Source organism: Chiloscyllium punctatum, chromosome 6 (assembly GCF_047496795.1).
Source record: "Chiloscyllium punctatum isolate Juve2018m chromosome 6, sChiPun1.3, whole genome shotgun sequence".
NCBI classification, from domain to species: domain Eukaryota; kingdom Metazoa; phylum Chordata; class Chondrichthyes; order Orectolobiformes; family Hemiscylliidae; genus Chiloscyllium; species Chiloscyllium punctatum.
The window spans coordinates 30,263,324-30,287,226 of record NC_092744.1 but is presented as its reverse complement, the minus strand read 5'-3'; the positions used below and the strand labels follow the sequence as shown (position 1 = coordinate 30,287,226).

Genomic DNA, 23,903 nt, shown 5'->3' with positions numbered 1-23,903 from the left:
TTTGGTTTTGACATTGACTTATAATTAGTCTTGGGAAATTAGAAATTCCTGTCGGGTTATTCTCAGAAGATCTAACACACTACGTTCATTTCATCCAATTCAGTCATTGGCAGGTAATAAAGGACAACATAAAGCAAATGGTACAACGCAGATTATTTCCACTGTCCCACATCACCCCCTTACTGTCAGCTAGATTACGTTGAGCATCCATAGTCACAGCTATTGATGGCACTGGGACAGTTAAATAAAAGCTTTGCTGGCAGTATTTAATCAAGGTCAAGTGGTTCAGTAAATGGAACTATCACTTGCTTTAAATATCATCTAAAATTGAAAGACTTTGAAATAAGAATATTACCATGGTTACTGCTGATGAGATATTACAGGTGGTGGTGTAGAGAGGTTACTATTCTGCTTAAAGGTTCTTTGGGTGAAATTTGTTCAGCAGAAGAAACTTTGCTTATTGATGCCCTTTGCAATGGTGTTGTCCCTATCTTTCAACATGGAGTGAAGTTCATCATTCCTTGAAAGTGGATTTGCAGGCAGACAGGGTAGTGAAGGTGACATTTGATACACATGCCTTTTATTGGTCAGTACATTGAGTATAGAAGTAGGGAGGTCATGTTGCAGCTGTACATGACACTGGTTAGGCCACTATTGGAATAGTGCATGCAATTCTTGCCTCCCTGCTACAGGAAAGATGTTGTGAAACTTGCAAGGGTTCAGAAAAGGATTTTGCCAGGGTTGGAGAGTTTGAGCCACAGAGACAGGCTGAACAGGCTAGGGCCTTCTTTCCATGGAGTGCTGGAGGCTGAGATTTGACCTTATAAAGGTTTATAAAATCATGAGGGGCATGGATAGGGTAAATAGATAAGGTGTTTTTTCCAGGGTCGGGGAGTCCAAAACTAGACAGCATTTAATGAGAGAAGGAAAAGATTTAAAAAGGTCCTGACCGGTAAATTTTTCATAGATAGGATGTTGCACGTATGGAATGATCTGCCAGAGGTGGTGGTGGAGACTGATACAATTACAGCATTTAAAAATCATCTGAATAGGTATACAAATAGAAAGGGTTGTGAGGGATTTGAGCCAAATGTTGGCAAATGGGACTAGATTTATTCAGGACATCTGGACGAATTGGACCAAAGAGTCTCTTTCCATGGATGCAGGTTTGCTCGCTGAAAGGTGCATTTTCAGACATTTCGTCACCGTACTCAGGAACATCTTCAGGGAGCCTCCGGATGAAGCACAGCTGAGGTTTCCTGTTTTCTATTTATATGTTTGGGTTTCTTTGGGTTGGTGATGTCATTTCCTGCAGTGAGGTCATTTCCTATGGTGATATAATTTCCTGTTTTTTTTCTCAGGGGGTGGTAAATGGCATCCAAGTCCTATTAATGCAGAGACTCGAACAAACGGCTCTGCCAACCATCCAACCTAAACTTTGGGTCCGCTACATGGACGACACCATTGTCATCATGAAGTGAAACAAATTAATGGAAACATTCAAGACCATCAATAATACCCTTACTGGTATAAAATTCAGAAAAGAGGAGGAAAACAACAACAAACTGCCATTCCTAGATGTCACAGTAGAGCAAACATCCAATGGAGTACTTCAAACCAGCGTCTACAGGAAAACAACACGTACCGACCAAATATTGAACTCCAGAAACGAAGCAGCATCAGAACATTATTTCAACCAGCCACCACACACTCCAGCACAGAGGAACTACGCAGAGCAGAGGAAAATCGTGCATTCAAAAAGAATGAGTACCCAATGAACATAGTGTGCAGATTTTGCAGCAGCAAACCCAAACAAGCAGACAAAACACATTCAGAAACCCTAGCCACCCCCCCCAAATCAAAGACATCTCGGAAATGAATGCCAGACTACTCAGAGCCCTTGGCATCATGATAGCCCACCAGCACACTAAAACAGCAACTAATGAAATTGAAAGACCCTATACAGACAAGCAAAACTAATGTCCTTTACAAAATACCGTGCAAGAACTGTAACAAACACTACATTGGACAAACAGGCAGAAAACTAGCCACCAGGATACATGAACATCAACTAGCCACAAAACAACAAGGCCCTCTCTCACGAGTATCTCCAAACACTCGTAAGGAAGGACAACACTTCAAGTGAGACAACACATCCATTTTAGGACAAGCCAAACAAAGCATGAGAAAACCTGGAAGCATAGCATTCCAACAGGAACTCTATCAACAAACACATTAACTTAGAGTCTTTGAGTCAGAGATGTCCAGCATGGAAACAGACCCTTCAGTCCAACCCGTCCATGCCGACCAGATATCCCAATCCAATCTAGTCCCACCAGCCAGCACCAGGCCCATACCCCTCCAAACCCTTCCTATTCATATACCCATCCAAATGCCTCTTAAGTGTTGTAATTGTATCAGCCTCCACCACTTTCTCTGACAGCTCATTCCATACAACTACCACCCTCTGTGAGAAAGAGTTGCCTCTTAGGTCTCTTTTATATCTTTCCCCTCTCACCCTAAACCTATGCCCTCTAGTTCTGAATCCCCGACCCCAGGGAAAAGACTTTGCCTATTTATCCTATCCATGTCCCTCAGGATTTTGTAAAGCTCTATAAGGTCACCCCTCGACCTCAGATGCTCCAAGGAAAACAGCCCCAGCCTGTTTAGCCTCTCCCTGTAGCTCAAATCTTCCAACCCTGACAACATCCTTGTAAATCTTTTCTGAACCCTTTCAAGTTTCACAACATCTTTCCAATGAGGAGACCAGAATTGCACGCAATATTCCAAACAGTGGCCTAACCAATTTCCTGTACAGCCGCAACATGACCTCCCAACCCCTGTACTCAATACTCTGACCAATAAAGGAAAGCATACCAAACACCTTCTTCACTATCCTATCTACCTGCGACTCCACTTTCAAGGAGCTATGAACCTGCACTCCAAGGTCTCTTTGTTCAGCAACACTCCCTAGAACCTTACCATTAAGTGTAGAAGTCCTGCTAACATTTGCTTTCCCAAAATGCAGCACCTCGCATTTATCTGAATTAAACTCCATCTGCCTCTTCTCAGCCCATTGGCCCATCTGGTCAAGATCCTGTTGTAATCTGAGGTAACCTTCTTCGCTGTCCACTACACCTCCAATTTTGGTGTCATCTGCAAGCGTACTAACTGTACCTCTTATGCTCATATCCAAATCATTTATGTTAATGACAAAAAGTAGTGGACCCAGCACCAATCCTTGTGGCACTCCACTGGTCACAGGTGTCCAGTCTGAAAACCAACCCTCCACCACCACCCTCTGTCTTCTACCTTTGAGCCAGTTCTGTATCCAAATGGCTAGTTCTCTCTGTATTTTGTGAGATGTAATCTTGCTAACCAGTCTCTCATAGGGAACTTTATCGAAAGCCTTACTGAAATCCATATAGATTACATCCACCGCTTTGCCCTCATCAATCCTCTTTGTTACTTCCTCAAAAAACTCAATCAAGTTTGTGAGACATGATTTCCCATGCACAAAGCCATGCTGACTATCCCTAATCAGTCCTTGCCTTTCCAAATACAAATGCATCCTGTCCCTCAGGATTCCTTCCAATAACTTGTGCACCACTGACATCAGGATCATTGGTCTATAATTCCCTGGCTTGTCCTTACCACCCTTCTTAAACAATGGCACCACGTTAGCCAACCTCCAGTCTTCCAGCATATCACCTGTGACTATCGATGATACAAATATCTCAGCAAGAGGCCCAGCAATCACTTCTCTCACTTCCCACAGAGTTCGAGGGTACACCTGATCAGGTCCTGGGGATTTATCCATCTTTATGTGTTTCAAGACATCCAGCACTACTTCCTCTGTAATTTGGACATTTTGCAAAGTGTCACCATCTATTTCCCTACAGTCTATACCTTCCATATCCTTTTCCACAGTAAATACTGATTCAAAATACTCACTTAGTATCTCTCCCATTTTCTGCGGGTCCACACAAAAGTCTGCTGTGCTTTGCCAGTGCCACACTTTTCGAGTCTGACTCTCCAGCATCTGGAGTCCTCACTTTCTTCTAGGTTTTGAAATGAGCCTGTCTCGCAAATGTTGTTATGGACTAGGCAGGACCACTCAAAACATTCTTCAGCAGACAGCCCAGACTATAACCTTGCAATTTGTTTCGGTAAACGTAAAGTGAAAGTTACCCGGAGTAAATTAGCAAGATTGACTACAAGGTTTTAAAACAGACTAAATTTTATTCACAAAATTACACAGCGAAACACAAAGAACAGAATAAAGAACCCCTACAGAACTTAGTCTAGTAATTATACTGTTCTGAATACACACAACAGTCCCAATAAGCAAACCCCCTTTCAAAAAAAGTCAAAAAAATGTAACAGATGCTTACAGGCTGAAGTTAGAAGGCCAGAAAGAGAGAGAGCCTGTTCACGCCGTCCACTGCTGAACTCCCAACTCATTCTGGACTGAACTGCTCAACTTTCACATCCTTCCTTTAATGGGATGACCAGAACTGTACACAATATTCTAAGTGAGGCTGCGCTAGCGTTTTGTACTGTTGCAGCATGACATTATGGCTCCAGAACCCAATCCCTCTACCAATAAAACATAACACAGTATATGCCTTCTTAACACGACTAACCACCTGGGTGGCAACTTTCAGGGATCTATATATAGGGACACAAAGATCCCTCTGCACATCCACACCACCAAGAATCTTCCATTGACCCAGTATTCTACCTTCCTGTTATTCTTCTCAAAGTGAATCACCTCATATTTATCTGCATTTAACTCCATTTGCCACCTCTCAGCCCAATTCTGCAGTTTATCCAAGTCCCCCTGAAACCTGCAACATTCTTCCACTGTTCACCATTCCACCGACTTCAGCGTCATCTGCAAACTTACCAACCCATGCACCTTTGCCTGCCTCCAAGTCATTTATAAAAATGACAAACAGCAGTGATCCCAAAACAGATCCTTGTGGTACACCACTAGTAACTGGACTCCAGGCTCCATCAACCACCAATCGCTGCCTTCTTACAGAAAGCCAGTTTCTAATCCAAATTGCTAGATCACCCTCAATCCCATGCCTCCATATTTTATCCAACAGCCTACTATGTGGAACCTTATCAAAGGCTTTACTGAAGTCCATGTATACCATGACAACTGCCTTACCTTCATCGACCTGCTTCGTCACCTTCTCAAAAACCTCAATGAGGTTTGTGAGACACTACCTGCCCGTGACTATCTACCATCAAATTGTTGCTTGCTAGATGGTTATAAATCCTATCTCTTATAATCCTTTCCAAAACTTTTCTTACAACAGACGTAAGGCTCCCTGGTCTATAATTACCTGGGTCATCTCTCCTGCCCTTCTTGAACAATGGCACAAACATTTGCAATCCTCCAGCTCTCTGATACTCAACATGTAGACAATGATGGCTCAAAGATCAAAGCCAAAGGCTCCGCCATCTCCTCCTCAGATTCCCAGAGAATCCTCAGATAAATCCCATCCGGCCCAGATTTATCTACTTTCACACCTATAATTGATAACACTGCCTTCTTACTAACCTCAATCCTTTCTAGTCTAATAACCTGTATTTCAGTCTTCTTCTCTACAGTATTCTTCTTTTCCTGAGTGAAAATTGATGGAAAATATTCATTTAGCACCTCTTCAATCTCCACAGGGTCCACACATAACTTCCCACTTCTGTCTTTGACTGGCCCTATTCCTACCCTAGTCACCCTTTTATTCCTCACATACCTATAGAAAGCTTTAGGGCTCTCCTTTACTCTACCTGCTGAAGACAGTTCATGTCTCCTCCTTGCTCTTCTTAACACTCTCTTTAAATCCTTCCGAGCTAATCTGTAACTCTCCATCGCCTCATCTGAACCATCTCGTCTCAACGTCACATAAGCCTCCCTCTTCCGCTTAACAAGAGATACAATTTCTTTAGTAAACCACAGATCCTTTACCTTATCACTTCCTCTTTGCCTGACAGGGACATACCTATCAAGTACATGGAATATCTGTTCCTTAAACCAGCTCCACATTTCAATTGTCTCCATCGGCAAGAATGCATAAAACATTGGCAATCATGTTTTTACAACCTGCCACATGCACAATTGTCAAATTGAATGGCTGTAACAACAAGCTTCATCTCAACAGTCTGGCATTTTTGTTCTTAATTTTTTTCACAAATGTCAATGGGTTATGATCAGTGTATACGATGCATTGCTGGTCGTATAAAAACACTGAAATGTTCCAATGCCAACACCAAACTTAAAGTCTCTTTCTCCACCATTGAATATTTCTGTTGATGAACATCCAAGTTACTGGAAAAATACCTGATGGGTCTTTCTATTTCCTCGTCATCCTCCTGCAGTAGCACCGCACTGACTCCGACATCACTGGCATTGATAGCTACTTTGAAAGGCTTCATGTAATCTGGGGTGGCTAATACTGGGGAAATGGTTAACACAGTTTTTAGGCTGTCAAATGCCTTTTGATAGTCCACCGTCCATTGAAACTTCTTGCCCTTTTTTAACAATTCGGTGGTTGGAGCAGCCACGCTGCTTAAGTCCAGCAGAAATTTCCGGTAAAATCCACTCAATCCCAGGAACCATAGTACCCAATTTTCGTCGACGGTGGGAAATTCCCCAATTACTTTCATTTACTCATCCCATGGGGCCATTTGTTTATGTCCAATATGTGGCCCAGGAAGGTGACTTGAGCTTTGGCAAATTCACTTTTAGCTAGGTTTACCACCAAGCCTCCCTGCCGAAGTCGATCCAACAAGTCCGATAAATACTGTAAATGTTCCTTCTACGAGTGACTAAAAATCACCAGGTCAACAATATATATCACACAGTTGGGTAATCCAGCAACGGCCTTTTTACTCAGTCTCTGAAAAGTAGCTGGAGCATTTTTCGTGAACTGAATTAGTCCATTTGGCATTACGAAAGCAGAAATTGCCTTTGCTCTCTCTGACAGAGGTTCTTGCCAGTAGCCTCTGAGCAAGTCCAACTTAGAAATCTAAGTTGCTTATCCCAATTTTTCGACACAGTCTTCCAACCATGGAATTGGATATGCAAAAGTCTTTCTAATGGCACTGACTTAGTGATAGTCCACACATAACTGTTGGCTGGCTTTGGCACCATGACTATGGGTGAGCTCCAGTCACTATAACTCACTTTGATTATGTCATCTTGGAGCATGCACTCTATCTCCTTCTGAACCTGTGCCAACTTTACAGGGTTATACCTATAAGGATGTTGCTTAATCGGAACAACATCTCCTATCTGTACATTATGCACAATTAGGTTAGCATTTTCCAGTTTATTTCTGTATGTCTCCCCAAGTGATAGTAATTACTCTTTCAGGTCATTTCAATTTTCTTGTGGAAGGTAATTCAATTTATCCCAATTTTTGACAACTCCCTCATTGTCCAATTTGATTTGAGGAATGTCCAATTCAGAATCCTCTCAACTTGGTTCTTCTGTATGTGCTGCAATCATTAACACCTTCTCCTCCTGTTTTCCATCCCTATCAAAATACCTTTTGAGCATATTCACATGACACACACTGAAATTTCTTCCTTCTGGAGTCCTTATCATCATCTTGATTTGATAAGGTCCACTAAACCTTGCTTTTAAAAGGCTCACCTGTTATTGGAAGTAACACCAATACCTTATCCCCAATTACAAAATTGTGAATTTGTAATTTCTTATCCACCTCCTGTTTCATTGTATGTTTTGCTAACTCTTCAGCTTTATTTAATCATTCTCTAAAATTTGACACATTCCCTCTGAATTCTGACTTATTAATTTCCCCTTAACCAATTTTAACGGTCCTCTTACTTCATGCCCAAACATTAATTCAAATAGACTGAATTTGGTCGATTCGAAACTCCCTTATCCCAATCATCTGGATAATCCTGACCATAAGCCCTCAACATGGTCTTTAATGTTAGATGCCATCTCTCTAGCGCTCTGTGATTCTGGACGGTACACAGTAGATTTGAATTGCTTTATTCACAAGTTATCCATAACCTCCTTGAATAGTTTGGATGTGAAGTTTTACCCTTGACCTGACTGGATCGCTATTGGTAGTCCATATCTTGGAAAAAAAAATTAAATTATTCTTCTACAACTCTTTTAGCTGTGATGTTGTGTAATGGGATTGCCTCTGGAAATCTAGTCGACACATCCATTATTGTTAATAAATACTGATTCCCACTTTTTGTTTGAGGTAGGGGACCTATGCAACCAATCTAGACTCTTGTGAAAGGTTCCTCAAATGCTGGAATAGGTATTAAAGGTGCAGGCTTTATTACTGCCTGTGGTTTTCGGATTTGCTGACATGTATGACATGTCTGGCAAAATTCAACTACATCCTTGTCCAGTCCAGGCCAGTAAAAATGTCTTTGTATTTCAGCCTATGCTTTCCACACACCAAATGACCTCCAAGTGGTAGCTCACGCACCTACTTTCTGTACCCTACTGACAAAACAATTTGATGAATCTCTGCTCATTTCTCATCTGTTTGAATGAGTAATGGTATCCATTTCCTCATTAAAACATCACTTGTTAAGTAATAACACACAGGGATGCATTCACGCTCCTTCTCTGTAAATGCCTTTTCACACAACTGTTTAAGTTGTCATCTTTCTGCTGTAACTCAATCAACTTAACCAAGCTAAAGATACTTGCATGTTTACCTATTTGCTTCTGCTCTCTGCCACTTATCTGATCAAAGTCTCAGATAAAGCCATGTCAGCTTCCTTTTGATCTCGTGCTTCAATTTGTGCCCGTGCACAAACTTACATGTATATTTTTTAAGCAGATCTGGAACTTCCTCCTTAATCAACCTCTGATCACCTTGTATACTCTGAGGCAGTTGTCTAACATCCTTTGTACTTTTTGTTACTAGTCCAACAAAACTTTCAGGCTTGTCTTGTTTTCCTACATCTGACTTTCTCCTAGCCCACCAACACTGTGATTTCATGTGGCCTACTTTATTACAATGAAAACACCTGAGCTTTTTAACTTCTTTGTCCCCTTCAAGGGTTTCTTTTTTACCCTGTGGTAAATTATCCATATGATCTTCACTGAGATCTACCTTTCCCTTTCCATGTGAGGATTTCTCTTTGCACCAGTTTCTATTCCTCATGGACTGAAATTGATTCTGGAAGCCAAACTGAGTTTTATGGTCCAGCTCATAATCATCAACCACTTTAGCTGCTAACCTTGCTGTTTTAACACTCTGCTCTTCCACATGAGTTCACACTTCTTCAGGCAGCAAATTTTTGAATTCCTCCAAAATAATTACCTCCCTAAGGGCATCACAAGTTTGCTCGATTTTTAAAGCTCTTATCCATCTATTAAAATTATACGGTTTGATCCTTTCAAACTCACTATAGGTTTGACCAGGGTCTCTCCTTAGATTCCTGAAACATTGTCTATAGGCTTCTGGTACAAACTCATATGCACTTAAAATGGCTTTTTTCACCACGTCATCCTCTCCAGATACTTCCTCTGATAGTGATACAAATACTTCACCTACAAGTTCCGTTTGGATCAACAAAACCCACATTGCCACTGGCCACTGCATTTGTCTAGCCACCTTTTCAAATGAGATGAAAAAGGTTTTCATATCTTCCTCATCAAATTTAGGCAATGCTTGAACATACTTAGACAGTTTCTCACTCAGCTTCTGACTACCAGGGGCATGCTCATCCTCAGTAAGCCTTTTTTAGTGTCAGTCTTTTCTTTCTCTGCTCTCTCTTTTTCCCTCTCTTCTGCTTTTAATCGTAACTCAAACTATTTCATTTCTGCTGCCCTTTCCTTATTAGATTAGATTCCCTACAGTACCAAACAGACCCTTTGGCCCAACAAGTCCACACTGACACTCCGAAGAGTTACCCACCCAGACCCATTCCCATACTCCATATTTACCCCTGACTAATACACCTAACACTATGGGCAATTTAGCATGGCCAATTCTCCTGACCTACACATCTTTGCACCTGCGAGGAAACCAGAGCACCCAGAGGAAACCCACGCAGCCGCGGGGAGAATGTGCTAAATCCACATGGACAGTCACCCAAGATGGGAATCGAACCCAGGTCTCTGGTGCTGTGAGGCAGCAGTGCTAATCATTGAGCCACTGTGCCACCCCCATCTCTCACCTCTAACTCAAGCTGCTTCATTTGCAATCAAATTAGGTGAAGGAGTAAATGTAGGGGAATGGGTCTGGGTGGGTTGCGCCTCGGCGGTTTGGTGTGGACTTGTTGGGCCGAAGAGCCTGTTTCCAAACTGTAAGTAATCTAAAAAGAATCTAAAAAAAATTCTGATGGTTTCTCCAGCAAGTTTAAATGTTAAGCTACTGCTGTAATTATCTCTCCTTTCCTCCCAGAAGCAGGCAGTTCTAATTCAAGCTTCTCCGCTGATTCCTGCAGCCTGGTCTTATTCACCTTTTACAAAACTTCCAAAGTCACCACATCCACATTCAGAAAACTTTTGGCAACTGAAGGAGCCATTACTATCCCAAGCTTTGTCTACCCAACCAAACCAGCACCCAAAATAAAGACACTAGCACCTAACACTCACCTTTTAAAATCCTGCAAAGAACCCCAAGTCAGTTATGGACTAGGCCAGGCAGCCTAGACCATAATTTTGCAATTTGTTTCGGTAAGTGTACAGTGAAAGTGAAAATTACTCAGAGTGAGTTAGCAAGACTGACTACCAGATTTTAAAACAGACGAAAATCGATTCACAAAATTACACAATGAAACACAAAGAACAGAATAAAGAACCCCTACAGAACTCAGTCTACCCAAACTAGGCTTAATTGCGCTGTTGCGAATATACACAACAATCCCAATGAGTAAACCACCCCCTTAAAGACCAGTAAACAAAATATGAACAGGTGCTTACAGGTTGAAGTTAGAAGGGCAGAAAGAAAGACAGCCTTTTCACGCAGTCCACTGAGCTCCCAATTAGTTTTGGACTGAACTGTTCAGCTCGAGAGCTGACCACTCCCTTTCATTATACAGGTCACTTCTAAAAGATGACTACTTTGGCCTGAAGTCTCATCCGTTTACATATAAATAAAAAGGCCTCTCAATACCCTTTAATCTCTACACCAAACCAGTCTAGTTGGCACCGGGAGATGTTTACGATCCCTCTGAAATAAACCAAGGACACAATATCCTTGAGAAAAGGAACAGCTTTTAGAAAAAGGGACCAGCTTTGCGATAAAATGTAACATCAAGAAACAGCAAATAAATGATTTACCGTCATCCACTCTGAACAGCTGATCAAGGTATGAATTTGTGATGATCTTTGTTTTACAACATTGTCTAAACGGAAATAAAATCACTGACACCACTACAAAATGCTGATTTAATTGACTTAAGTTAAACTAATTAATCATGTAACATTTGTGGTTTATATAAAGCTGGTGCTTTCCACAAGTGGGGCCCACAACGAAATATTTAAATATAAAGGGGGAGAAACCTCACTTGCTATTCAAGGGTTAATATACAATGCAATTTATACCTTTAACATCTAGAATTACTAACTTCTGCAGACTGCTCTTTCATCATATAAATCAAATACATTAATTGCAACTGGAATTGCATCTCTCTTGTAACCACGGTGTATCAGTTGCATTCATCCCGGTTTACTTTTGATGAGGTCACATTTGAAATATTTACCAGTCTTTTCTTTCCCGGGAAGGACAGCTTGCTGACTATTTAAAAGAGACAGTAGTTTCAAATTTAGATTTTCTGTGGGGTATTTGTTTGAAAAGTTACTCACAACTATCAGTCTTGCTAATGTTTGACTGGACAAGTCATATCCCAGACTGAAATCTGGTTTAATGTAACATAGAGTCAGACAGGTACACAGCAAGAAAACAGGCCCTGCGACCCAACTTGTCCATGTCCTTCCATACCTATTCCATTCATGTACCTGTTTCATTGTTTCTTAAATGACAAAATTGTACTTGCTTAAAGCACTACCTCTGACAGCCTGTTCCGGGCACTCACCATCATGTGTATGAGAAATCTACCGCTCTGGAGCCTTTTGTTTCTCTCCCCTCTAATTTTCAACTCCCCTACCAGTGGCTATATACCTTATCTATGCCTCTCATGATTTTATAGACCTTTAGGAGGTCACACCTCAGTCTTCTCTGCTCCATGGAAAAATGTCCTAGCCTGTCCAACTTTCCCATATACCCCAAACCTTCCAGTCCAGGTAGCATCCAAGTAAATCTTTTCTACACGATTTCTACAGTAGGGTGACTAGAACTGCACTTAGTACTCCATATATGGCCTCACCATCTTGTACAGCTGCAACAAGAAATCCCAAGTCCCGTATTCCCTGCTCTGACCGATGAAAGCAAGCATGCCGAAGGTTTTCTTCACTGTCCGCTATACTACCAACCATGGTGGCATCCACAAACTTGGATACTTCCCAAATTCTCATCCAAATCACTTATTTCAATGACAAATAACAGTGGACCCAGCACCAAGTCCTGTTGCACATGGCTGGTCACAGGCCTCCAGTCTGAAAAACAACCCTCTACCACCATCCTCTGTCTCCTACCATCAAACCAATTTTGTTTCCAGTTGGCTAGCTCTCCCTGGATCCCTAAGATTTAACCTTACTCAATAAGCTACCATGCAGTATCTTGTCAAAGGCCTTGCTGAAGTCCATGGAGACAACATCTACTGCATTGCCCTCAACTATTATTTTGGTCACCCCTTCAAAAACCCTTAATCAAATTCATGAGACATGATTTCCCATGCAGAAAACCATGCTGACTATCCCAAATGAGTCCTTGCCTTTCCAAATGTTTGTAGATCCTATTTCTCAGAATCCCCTCTCACAGCTTATCCACCACAGATGCGAGGCTCGCTGGTCTGTAGTTTCCAGACATTTCCCTGAAGCTTCTCTTAAACTATGGCACATTATTTTGTGCTTTTCTGGTTTTAAACAGGTGCTTTGTATGCAATGTTGCACATTTGGTTGAAACAATGAAATACAAGTTTCTTATACAAAATAAATTAAGATAAAATAGAATAAATCAAACAACTTACTTACCATACAAATTTAAAGATTTCAAAACACACGGTAAAACTTTGATGCCATTAGTCTTAGAAGCACTCCTTTACATTACTCCAACGAGACAAAATTCCCATCTCTATCACCTCTAAAGGTCTTAACTGAACTGTGGTTTCAACTTCCAGTCTTGAAAATCTTTTAATCTTTTCATGGAGTTTCCATGCCACTGAATTTAAACTCGTTCACCTTCAAATAGTCCCTTCAAGATTTCAATCAAAATATTTGGTCTGGAATTTGTATTAAACGCCTTCCACTAAGGTAACCTATTTTTAAGAATCCTAATCTATCTTCATTCTTTACATATCCAGCTCCAGTCAAGAACCCAACAGAAATGCACATTTTTAAAAATAAATATGCCCAGCTATGGCTGTTTCCCCAAATGAAAACAATTAATCTGTAACTTTTTAAACTGAATCCTCATGGACATTGTTTATCTTATTTGCTGGTAAAATTTTCCCAATGTTATCAAAACCCATAAATCTTCAAGAAGTCTCTCTCACAAAAAAAAACAGAAATTGCAGGAAAGGATAAGTAGGTCAAGCAGTTCTGAGGAAGGGTCACAACCCAAAATGTCAACTCTGCTTTCTCTCCACAGGTGCTGCCTTTCTAGCAACTTCAATTTTTGTTTCTGATTTCCAGCATCCACCATTCTTTCGATTTTTATTCGGTCTTTTTCTCACATTGTATTTTAAAAGAAACCACCAGGTCTACAGCAATACTTACAAGTTCATCATTAAAACCCTTCAGACACAGAAAACTTACAAACCATACCTTCTAAATTCTCATCCAAATCACTTGTGTAAATGACAAATAACAGTGGACTCTGCACTAATCCCTGTGGCACTCTGCTCCAATTCAAAAATCCAAACTCAAAAGTAGATGGTATTAAAATATATATGCCACACATCTTGCATCACAACACATTCTCAAGGTTAAGGATTCAACTCATTTTGACTCAGGGAAGACTGACTTGATTTTAAATACATAGACAAAATCTGGGCTTTAAAAACTTTTCTTTGAGCCCTTTTTCACCATTTCTGATTAGATTCGAGGAGATGCACTGGAGTTGTCACTGTAATCCTCATTCTTTGCTCTTAATTGTGAATAAGCTTGAATATTCACAATATAAAAATATATGAACTCAATTCATAGCATAAAAGGTTTGAGATGGTTGTGTTGGATTAATGGCCTACTCCACCTTTGTATAGCCTTCCCATTATAACAATCAGTGTCATTATACATAAGCTGAAATAATTAAGAATGTCAAAAAATAGGTCACTTCCTATGTCCTTATTAGATTAGTGCAGAATCCAACTTTGGATTCCGAGCTACAGGATATAATAGCATTGATGATACGGAGTTTAGCTTGCTAATGTCATATGATGTCAATTATTTGACATTATAAAGTTTCAAAGTGAATTATTAAACTAATTGTTTCATACAGATTTTTATGCGAGTATCTAGAGTATATCACAATCACTGTTCACTTTTACTAATAATGTTTATTTGTAGTATTTATATATACTAAATTATGTTAGTTTTTCAAGTGACACTCAACATGGAGATAATTAGGAGTCCAGAAAAGGTAAAGGTTTATTCTACCATTTGCACACAGGATACAGCAGGAGAGACTGGTCAACAAAGGATTATTTAAATTGTTAGATGCACTGTGGTATACCATTTTTCACATGGCCATGAACAGTGTGGACAATTATAGTCCTGATATTTCATTCGAAGGCTGGGTCTGCTGTTAAGATAAATGCTTCCCAATGAAAGGCTAATCAAGCTCCTGATATGCTCATGTCCAGTGACCACGTCCCTTGAAAATACAAACAGGTTTCCATTTACAGAAAATATCTTCCTGTAACATTAACAAGTTTCTACTTCTACGTGCACTGTCACAGTGTCTTTGTGGAGCTAAATAGCTCATGTCTCCTCTATGTGAATTCCAGCTTCAGCTTACATTTGAAGTGTTTCATTTGTGAGCTTTAAAGCCTCAACCCAGGCTCATCCTATACCATTCTCCCAGCTGACGACATACCTTTCCATATATCTAGCTGACTAAGTTATTTCTGTACCCAATGGACACCAATACGTCACACTGTGGAAAGTACGTTCATTCAGGATATAAAACAGAACCAAAAGTAGGATCAAAGTTTTAAAAAAATAGAGAAGATTGAGGTCAATAGAATCCATTTAAATCCTCTTCTACACAGCAGATCAGCAGATTGGGATACCAGTGCACCATCATACAATATAGTTTTGCAACTTTGAAGACTTAAGGTATTTGTTTAACCTTCAAACTATCAGCTTCTTACACCGCCTTGTAACATCAAAAGCAGGAAAAGTGTACTGCATAACTTTATAATGTGCCAAACAGTTCTTTAAAATTTTTAACAGTAAGTGCCAAGCAGTCCTTGCAGTTAAAGAGCACACTTGCATTTAAAAAAAACTCTAACTGAAGGTTAAAACTTTAGCTTGAGAAAAGGTGATCACCTCCTTTTGCTTGGGATGACTCCAATTTCTTCACTCTCACCGTCTGGTGTTACCTGTCGAGCCTGCCACCACTCATCATCTGATGCATTGATCACGTGCAGGATGTCACCAAAACTGAAATTAAGGCCTTGGCTTGGGAGACCGCTGTCTTTGGTCTTGTCATAATCGAACAAGGCTCTAATTGGAACATTGTAGAGACAACATAACACCAATTACAATTCATCATAAAACTTTCCACCTATGTTAGACATAACAAAAACACAAAGTTCTGCAAAAGTATTTGTTACTTGATATTCATACATTCATCAAAACTGAAGACAACAGGTAAACATGTAACTTAATACATTTATTAAAAAGCAAAGATAGCAAGAGTACGAAAACCAAAGACTGGCAAACTGGTGCATTTAAATTGGCAGTTGCATTTTTGATTGATGGCCCTGTTGATATTCTCTCGATCAACTTTTTAGATTAGATTAGATTAGATTACTTACAGTGTGGAAACAGGCCCTTCGGCCCAACAAGTCCACACCGACCCGCCGAAGCGCAACCCACCCATACCCCTACATCTACCCCTTACCTAACACTACGGGCAATTTAGCATGGCCAATTCACCTGACCCTGCACATCTTTGGACTGTGGGAGGAAACCGGAGCACCCGGAGGAAACCCCTTTTGTGTTTCCATTTTTGCAAACTTACAAATATCTGTCCACTTTTGATTCCAATTTCCCTATGTTTTTATTTTTATTTTAGCTCTGACTTCCTTTTATCATTTACTAGGAGATTTCCAGAAGGCATTTGATAAGATACAAAATCAGTAACTATTGTGGAAAATATAAGCTCATGCTGAGGGAATAGCATACTGGCATTAGTAGAAGACTGGCTAGCTGACAAGGAACAGTAGGCTTAAATGGGTTACCTTCTGGTTGTCAATATGGAACAAGTGGTGAACTGTAGGGATCAGTGCTGCACCCCAATGTTTTATCATTTATCCGAATGGCCTGGATGAAGGGACTCAATGTAGGGTTACTGAATTGCTGATGACACAAAGCTAGGTGAAAAATAGTAACCTTTGGAGAGGATATATGTAGACAGGCTAACTGAGTGGACAATACTGTGGCAAATGGAAAACAATGTGGAAAAATATGAAATTATCAAATTTTAGGAGGTAGAACAAAAAAGTGTATTATTTAAGCGATGAGGGATTGTAGATGCAGTGAGTGTTGAGTGCACGAATCACAAAGGTTAATGTGAGGGTCCTACCAAGCCATAGGGTTGCTCCCTCATTACGGAGATATGATTGGTGGTGGTTTAATCTGAGGGTCACCTGCCAGCAACCCTAGCCAGTGCAGAAATTGAACCCACGCTGATGGCATCACTGCATTGCAAAGCAGCAGTACAGCTAACTGACCCCGCAGGTACAGAAACGAATTAAGAAAGCTGGTAAAACGTTATTATTTATTGAGAGAGAAATGAAATGCAAAAGTAGGGAGGTTATGCTTCAGTTTTACAGGGTAAAAGTGAGGTCACATCTCTAGTATTACGTGCATTATTGGTTGCCTTATTTTATGATGGATATAAATGTGATGGAAGCAATTCAGAGTTTTACTTGACCAATGTCCAAAATGGTCAAGTTGTCTTATTTGTAAAGATTGGACAGGTTTGACTTGTATCCAACTGAGTTTTAAAGGGTAAGAGGCAACTTGATTGAAGCACGAAATTCTGTGGAGTCAGGATAGTGTTGATGTGGAAAGAATATTTCCACTTGTGGGAGAACTTAGAGCTGGGGTTCACCATTTAAAAATAAGGGGTCGTTAATTTAAAGCAGAGGTACTGGGACATTGTCTCACAAAGGATTGTGAAATTTTGGAATACACACTTTCTCAAAAGGCATGGAAGCAGAGTCTTTGATTATTTTTAAGACAGAGGTAGATAGGTGCCATATAAGACAGGGTTGGAAGGAATGTGGAATATTCAGATTAGCCATGATCTTATTGAATGGCAGAGCAGGTTCAAGGGGTGAATAGCCTACTACTGTTCTTAATTTGTGTACGCAGAGTCAAAATTTCTACACCCCATTTTACTTAAATTCAATCTTCACTCAAAGTGCATCATGGCACCAAGAGAGCCAATTTAACATGCATAAAAGATTAAAAGCTTAAACCCTGCCTACTTCAGCAATCTTGTTATTACATCTACAAAATCATCATTTGAATACTAGTTTTCTGTGTTTTCAACTCCTTGTTAGTTTTAGCTCAAATAGACAATGAACTAAATTAAAAAGCAAATACAAAATTATAACTAGCTTGTCCATTTACATTAATGCTCAATTTTAAAAAAAAACAGTTCAAGGATGTATAAAGCTTTCCTTCCTACTCAGTTTAAGAGTGCTTGGAGTCATCATTATTCTCCAGACTTGAGACTCCTTTATTACCATAATATCCAAGACAAAGTGAAGATAGTTTAACATGATAGAATCATTCTTCTCTGGTTATTTAATATTAAAACTAAAAATGACATGGAAGTACCAGATAGAAGGAACTCACAAATCCGCTCATGTGAAGTACAGGGATCAGTTGAGGAGAATCACATTTTAACTAATTTTTGCCCTGCATCTCAAAACATTGATCTGTTTTAACCTATCCTATAGGGTTTCAAACACAAATTGGGTACACTGAGCCACTGCTTAATTTCCCAAGCCTGGTGGTTTCTTTGACAAATATTAGAAAGGGATCTCCAAAAGTAGTTTGGTGCTATGCTTGAAAAATCTATTACAGAAAATGCAAGGGGCTCAGGAAACTGGTTGGAGAAGTGGGCAGAAGGGGAATGGTTAGACATTGACAGCACCTTCCATCACCTGTTTTCCCAAGACTTCCAGCAGCTATTTTTGTAGAAAGACTATCTTCACCTTTTTAAAAGTAAAGAGGGTTACTTGACATTAGTTGGGGAGATGGTGTTGCAGTGGTATTGTCAGTAGGCTAATAACCCAGAAACCCAGGTTAACATTCAAAAGAGAAGGTTCCATTCCCATCATAGCAGGTCGTGAAATTTGAATTAAAATAAAAATCTGGAATTAAAAAACCCACGGTCAACTATCTTAAAAATCCATCTGGTTCAGGAATGTCCTTTCGGGAAGAAAATCTGGTGTCCTTACCTGGTCTGGCCTACATGTGAAGCCAAGTCTACAGCAATGTAGATTGCCCACTGGGAAGTTAAGGATTTAAACAGAGATTTTAACCTAAAATCACAAGCCTTCCCATTAGGTTTTTACAGAAAGGCTTCAGGTCTTTTAGATTGGGCAGTTAGGTCTTGCCAACTATTCAAACAACTGGACTATTTAGTATAACTGAGAGCACTTGGTCAGAGTGCTATGGTAGCCATTGCTATATCAGTTTGGGAAGCCCTACCCTTGCCTACCTCTTGGGCGAGAGATCAAAGTTAGATATTCAAGTTACAGTCTCAAAACCAACATGCATAGCCAGAGACTTAATTTGCCAATACTGCTGTTTCTTAAGGACTCGTGCCACACCAGCCTCAAAGTACATTTCCTTATTCAGGTTTTACTAGCTATGATCAATGTTTTTATTGCCTTTCAAGCTTAAAACCTTGTATTAATGTTGGGGTTAATTTAAGCAGTACAACAACTGCACATACTCCTAGGGCTGTTAGCCAAAGTTCAGCAGATAAAGGCATTTTACATACCATCATGACACTGTAAAATGAAACACTTTCAAAATCGACATTTAGTACACAGTAAAAATATTGCACTCAAATGCTATTATTGAGAGGCATTTCTAACTCTATGAGAGAAATATGATGCAACTTACATAATTAATCCTTCAATCATCATGAGAAAAATCATGAAATTTATCATTCACTAGGTGAGAAACTGCTTTCTCTAATTCAGGTTAAGTTTGCTTCTTTCTGTTTTTTGCTGACAAACTGTTGCTGTCAGTTTTAAATTTGGTTTTACCAACTAGTCAGCCAATCATCCACATAAAACATACAAAGCAGTTTGTTTGTTTCAACAGCTTTGGTTATCTTTCACTTACTTCTGACAATAAAATTACCCAAAACAAGAACCTGTACATTCAAGCCAAAGGTGTCATTTATTCTCACCTCCTTGCCCTTACGGGCCCCCAAAGTTTTTGATTCTGAACTGGTTCTGGATACTTGCAAAGAAAAACTGCAAGTAGCTTCAGAGTTTTAATTGCTTTACGATGTATTCTGATAGAACACTCCTTCAGTGGTTTGTGATTTAGTTTGTCAGTAGCCATCTAAACAACCTGATAGATGTTCATTCACATAGTAATAACACAAACAAATCCTGGCAGGACTTTTCTGATATTATTAAATATCAGAAAAGTGTTTACAAAATCAGTGGTGACAAACCAGGTACTCCTTTTCCCCAACAAATTGCATGTGCTTAGATTTGTGTGCCTCATATGTAAACATTTGCCATCAATAATTGGATTTAGTCAGGATAATATATATTTATTCTGAATAAAAGATCATTAAAGTTCTTAAATGGCTACTGATATATCAAACATAAATTTCAAGTTCTTACATTCCACTGTTGCATCAGTACAATAGCTGTGTAAAATGTATTTCAGTTTTGTAAATCGCAGTTGCTGTCATTAAAATGGTTTTCACTCCTCTGTACAACCCAAGAATACTCAATAAATTCTCTTTCGATCATAGATAAATTTCAAGACTTTTTCTCAAGGAGTATATTTTAGTTGTTCCAATTCTTCTAATCACATGGCTGCCAACACAGAGTTCTCTTTAGAAAACAAAAGAAACTTTAAAAAAAATTGCTGGAGAAACCTAGCAGGTCTGGCTGTAACTTAGAAGGTTGCTGGATCTGAAACGTTGATTCTGGTTTCCCTGCACAGATGGTGCCAGACCTGAGTTTAATGACCTTCAAGGCATCAATTAAACTAGCATTCAACTCAAGTGTTGCAATCTATTCAAAAAGTAGATAATTAATTGTAATGATGCCATTTCTGGAAAACAGTTACAGAACATACAATAGAATGGAAAATAATTTAAGATGCAGTGTTCATAATGAACCTGACACATTAAAGACATTGGAAAACTACAAAGAGATCTTGCATTTTTATGTATGGCAATGTAATGCTGAGACACACCTGTCCTCTTTTAATGTCAAGCATATGATACCTTCAATACATAAGGATAGAAATAGATTGAATCCTTGAGATTGCTAAGTAAGGATTAACATCAATTGGGAACTGTACAGCAGCCCAGAACAATTTGTAATTTAAAGAGCACAGTACCCAATGGGCTCTCTTTTCAATACTAGAGCATTAATTTGCCTGTTTTTACCTGACATAAAGGGATCGCTTCTGGCTGGTGCGCAGCGACCCTGATCCTGAGCTAATGCTGCTGTTCATCATCTGCTCCCGTAGATCATGGATTTTGGCTTCAAATCTGCTGTATTCTGGAGAAACAAAAATTCCTAAAATGAATATACACATCATAGCTCTTCTAAAAGCAAAATGATTACTGTTCAAAATTAATAGTTCTAATACTGGATGGTGAGTTACTAACTAATCAAGGGGCTATTCTCACTTATACATTTGCACAAGGAGCACTGCATTAACTCCATATAACCCCTCCTCAGGTCTAGAGGTTAGGACACAATGAGAAGAGTATCATCTATCAATAGCAGTGAAAGCAAAGTTAAAGTATTTCTGAAGATGGATTATTTTCTATTCCAGCACTATGCAGAAATGAAAATACAACTGGAAACGTACATAATTAACAATGTATCAGTCCAGATAGCTCTTGGGCCCCATGTAAAACTTACATGAAAACATTGTGACGTACATCAAACTAAATTGCTTAAATAGTAAATTTGTCATTGTTTAACAAAACAAAAGGAGGATTATTAATGATCTTACAAGAAGTTACAGTGCACTAAAGATGTGCAGCACATTGATTGGTGCCACCAGAAATAACTGCCATCAACAACAAAATTACATGACAAAATAAGACTTGGTATAAACCAAGTGATACAACACAAGTGATACAAGAAGTTTCAAGGATTTTAAAGTCTTGGAACTCCAAAGATAATTATAAATCACTTCAGCATGGCTTACCTGAGCTTCTTAAGTAAATTATTGCCTGTAACTCACTTCCACTTAACAATGAACATATTCATCATATCTTTTAACACAACGTGTTTCACACTGGGGCTAAATGCTAATGTTAAATCATTGAACCAGGCAAAACAGACCAAAATAAATTAAAGTAAAATTCTGAACATCAACAATTACAAGCATTAATATTGCAAATATAAACAGCATTGAAGTGAAAAAACAAGTTGCCACACTGAATTATCTCATTGTTCTGTAATTAGAAGGTGCACAGTATGTACTGCAAACAATCACACTTCACAATCCTTGCATTTCTAACAAAATAAACCTCAGCATTTTAAAGTAAGAGAATAAAACAGAACAGACCAGCTGTCGACATTTCAGATGATCGAAAATGTCATGCTACAAACCTTCCAGCTCTAATCTTAATTCAAAACCTTGAGAGATTAATACACATCACAAAACTAATTCCAGATGTACTAAATTTAAATAATACAACAGCACTCCTGAAAAGAAACCTGGATTTGATACAAACAGTATTTAAGCAAGTGCCAATGCCATTCAATACTTTAATTATTAAGGTGCATATCACTGATTACTTGTTTTAGGCTTTAATTAATAGAATTCTTCTCTGTTGTCCTAAATAAGCACCATTACCAACATCATAAAGCGTATTTCCATAGAGTAACTACTGCAATTCTGAACTGCTAATTTTAGCTACAGAGTCTGAATTCAGGTTTTGTAGAAAGATACCTTCCAAAATAAAAAAAATAAATTCACACATGGACAACTTCACTTGCTTTCTGTTGAACCCAGTTCAAAATCCATTGGCACTACAAATATCTTAAATTACCTTTAATGCATCATTTGAAATACCGCTCCTGAAATTCCACTCATTCTTCTATTAACAGTCAATGTGAACATCTGATCACTGCACACTGAGTTCCAAGCAGCTCTGAGCAGTGATTCTCTATGCCACAATGGAGGTCATAGACTTGAAACTAAAACATCGTGACAGATGCAACCAGACTCTACAGAGATGCATTGTTCCATTACCTGGCTGATGTTTACAGGATAATTATCAGTTAAAATCCAATGATCGAGAAGAGATGTCTAGAAAGATGTAATTTTAATATACTAATCAATTTACAGATAACGTTCATGCAAGTCTTAATGTAGGTAATCATAAGGACTCAAACATAAAGCTCGAGTAAGCTTATTTGCATGTGATTTGCATGTGAAAAAACTGATTTAAACAAACAAAATATTTTGAGTTTTCTTTGTACTGCTAATCCAAGCATCTAGAATTGCTAAAGGAACAAAATTAAGTCTTGCTTCTACTGTCGCAAGAAATGTTTGTTTCTCATCCTTCACCCTTTTTAGCTAATTAAACAGTTGTCATGCCCTCCCTTGCTTAGCTTCCCATTGTGGTATCCATCATTTTTTCCCCAAGGCCAAGGCGAGAGGCAGGCAGTATTCATCCCAGTGTTAAAAACAATGTACAACTAAGTGTACTTATTTTCTGTTGTATGGGGGAAGACACAATTTGGTTTGACTTTTGAGTGTTCTTGTGAGATGAGGAGAAATTGGGAGCTCTTCTTTGTTTTATAAGCATTTTAATGAATTATTTAAGAGTTGAGTTCACCAGTGGAGTGCATAAAAAATGTTAATAAAAACTGCTGTTGATTAGTGACAAGGTCCAATGATGTACAGACAGAAACAGAGTATTCTAGAAAGTTAGTCAGCATGGTGTATGCCAGAGAATGAAAAGTTTGGACACAATGGGCTTTGAGAATTTGAGGAGTAGTGTATTTAGTTCACAGTTTGTTTTGAGTGTCTCAAAGAGAGACACCAGATGGAGCTAAAAGCCATTCTTAACTGCACAAGAATTTACTGAAAGGAAACAGATTGCAGCTGTACTAGCCCGAATCTGAGCAAGGAGCCTCGGATTGGAGACACTGGTAACTCCTCACTGAAGTCTGGGTGCTTTTAAGCATATTGCTGGGTTACAAGGAATGATGTGAATTCGACTTCTGTTGTCTGGAATTCAATCTTTTTCAATTTTTTTGCCATGTATAATGTAATATAATTCACACTTTGTTTAACATTTTATTTGTTGTGTTAAATATGAGCTGGCAGCCTCTTGTGGATGTTC

The 23,903-nt window shown here is 39.1% G+C and overlaps 1 protein-coding gene across 29 annotated transcripts in view; it reads right to left on the bottom strand.

Annotated features, from left to right (window-relative positions):
- LOC140478823 (disks large homolog 1) overlaps positions 1-23,903 on the bottom strand; it is a 459,945-nt gene that overhangs the window by 31,383 nt on the left and 404,659 nt on the right. For all 29 annotated transcript variants that reach the window (XM_072572239.1, XM_072572250.1, XM_072572237.1 and 26 more), the window contains 2 exons: positions 20,976-21,090; positions 15,632-15,808 (listed from right to left, as the gene is read on the bottom strand). In XM_072572239.1, coding sequence (XP_072428340.1) covers positions 15,632-15,808; positions 20,976-21,090 — 292 coding nt within the window. The remainder of the gene's footprint in view (positions 1-15,631; positions 15,809-20,975; positions 21,091-23,903) is intronic.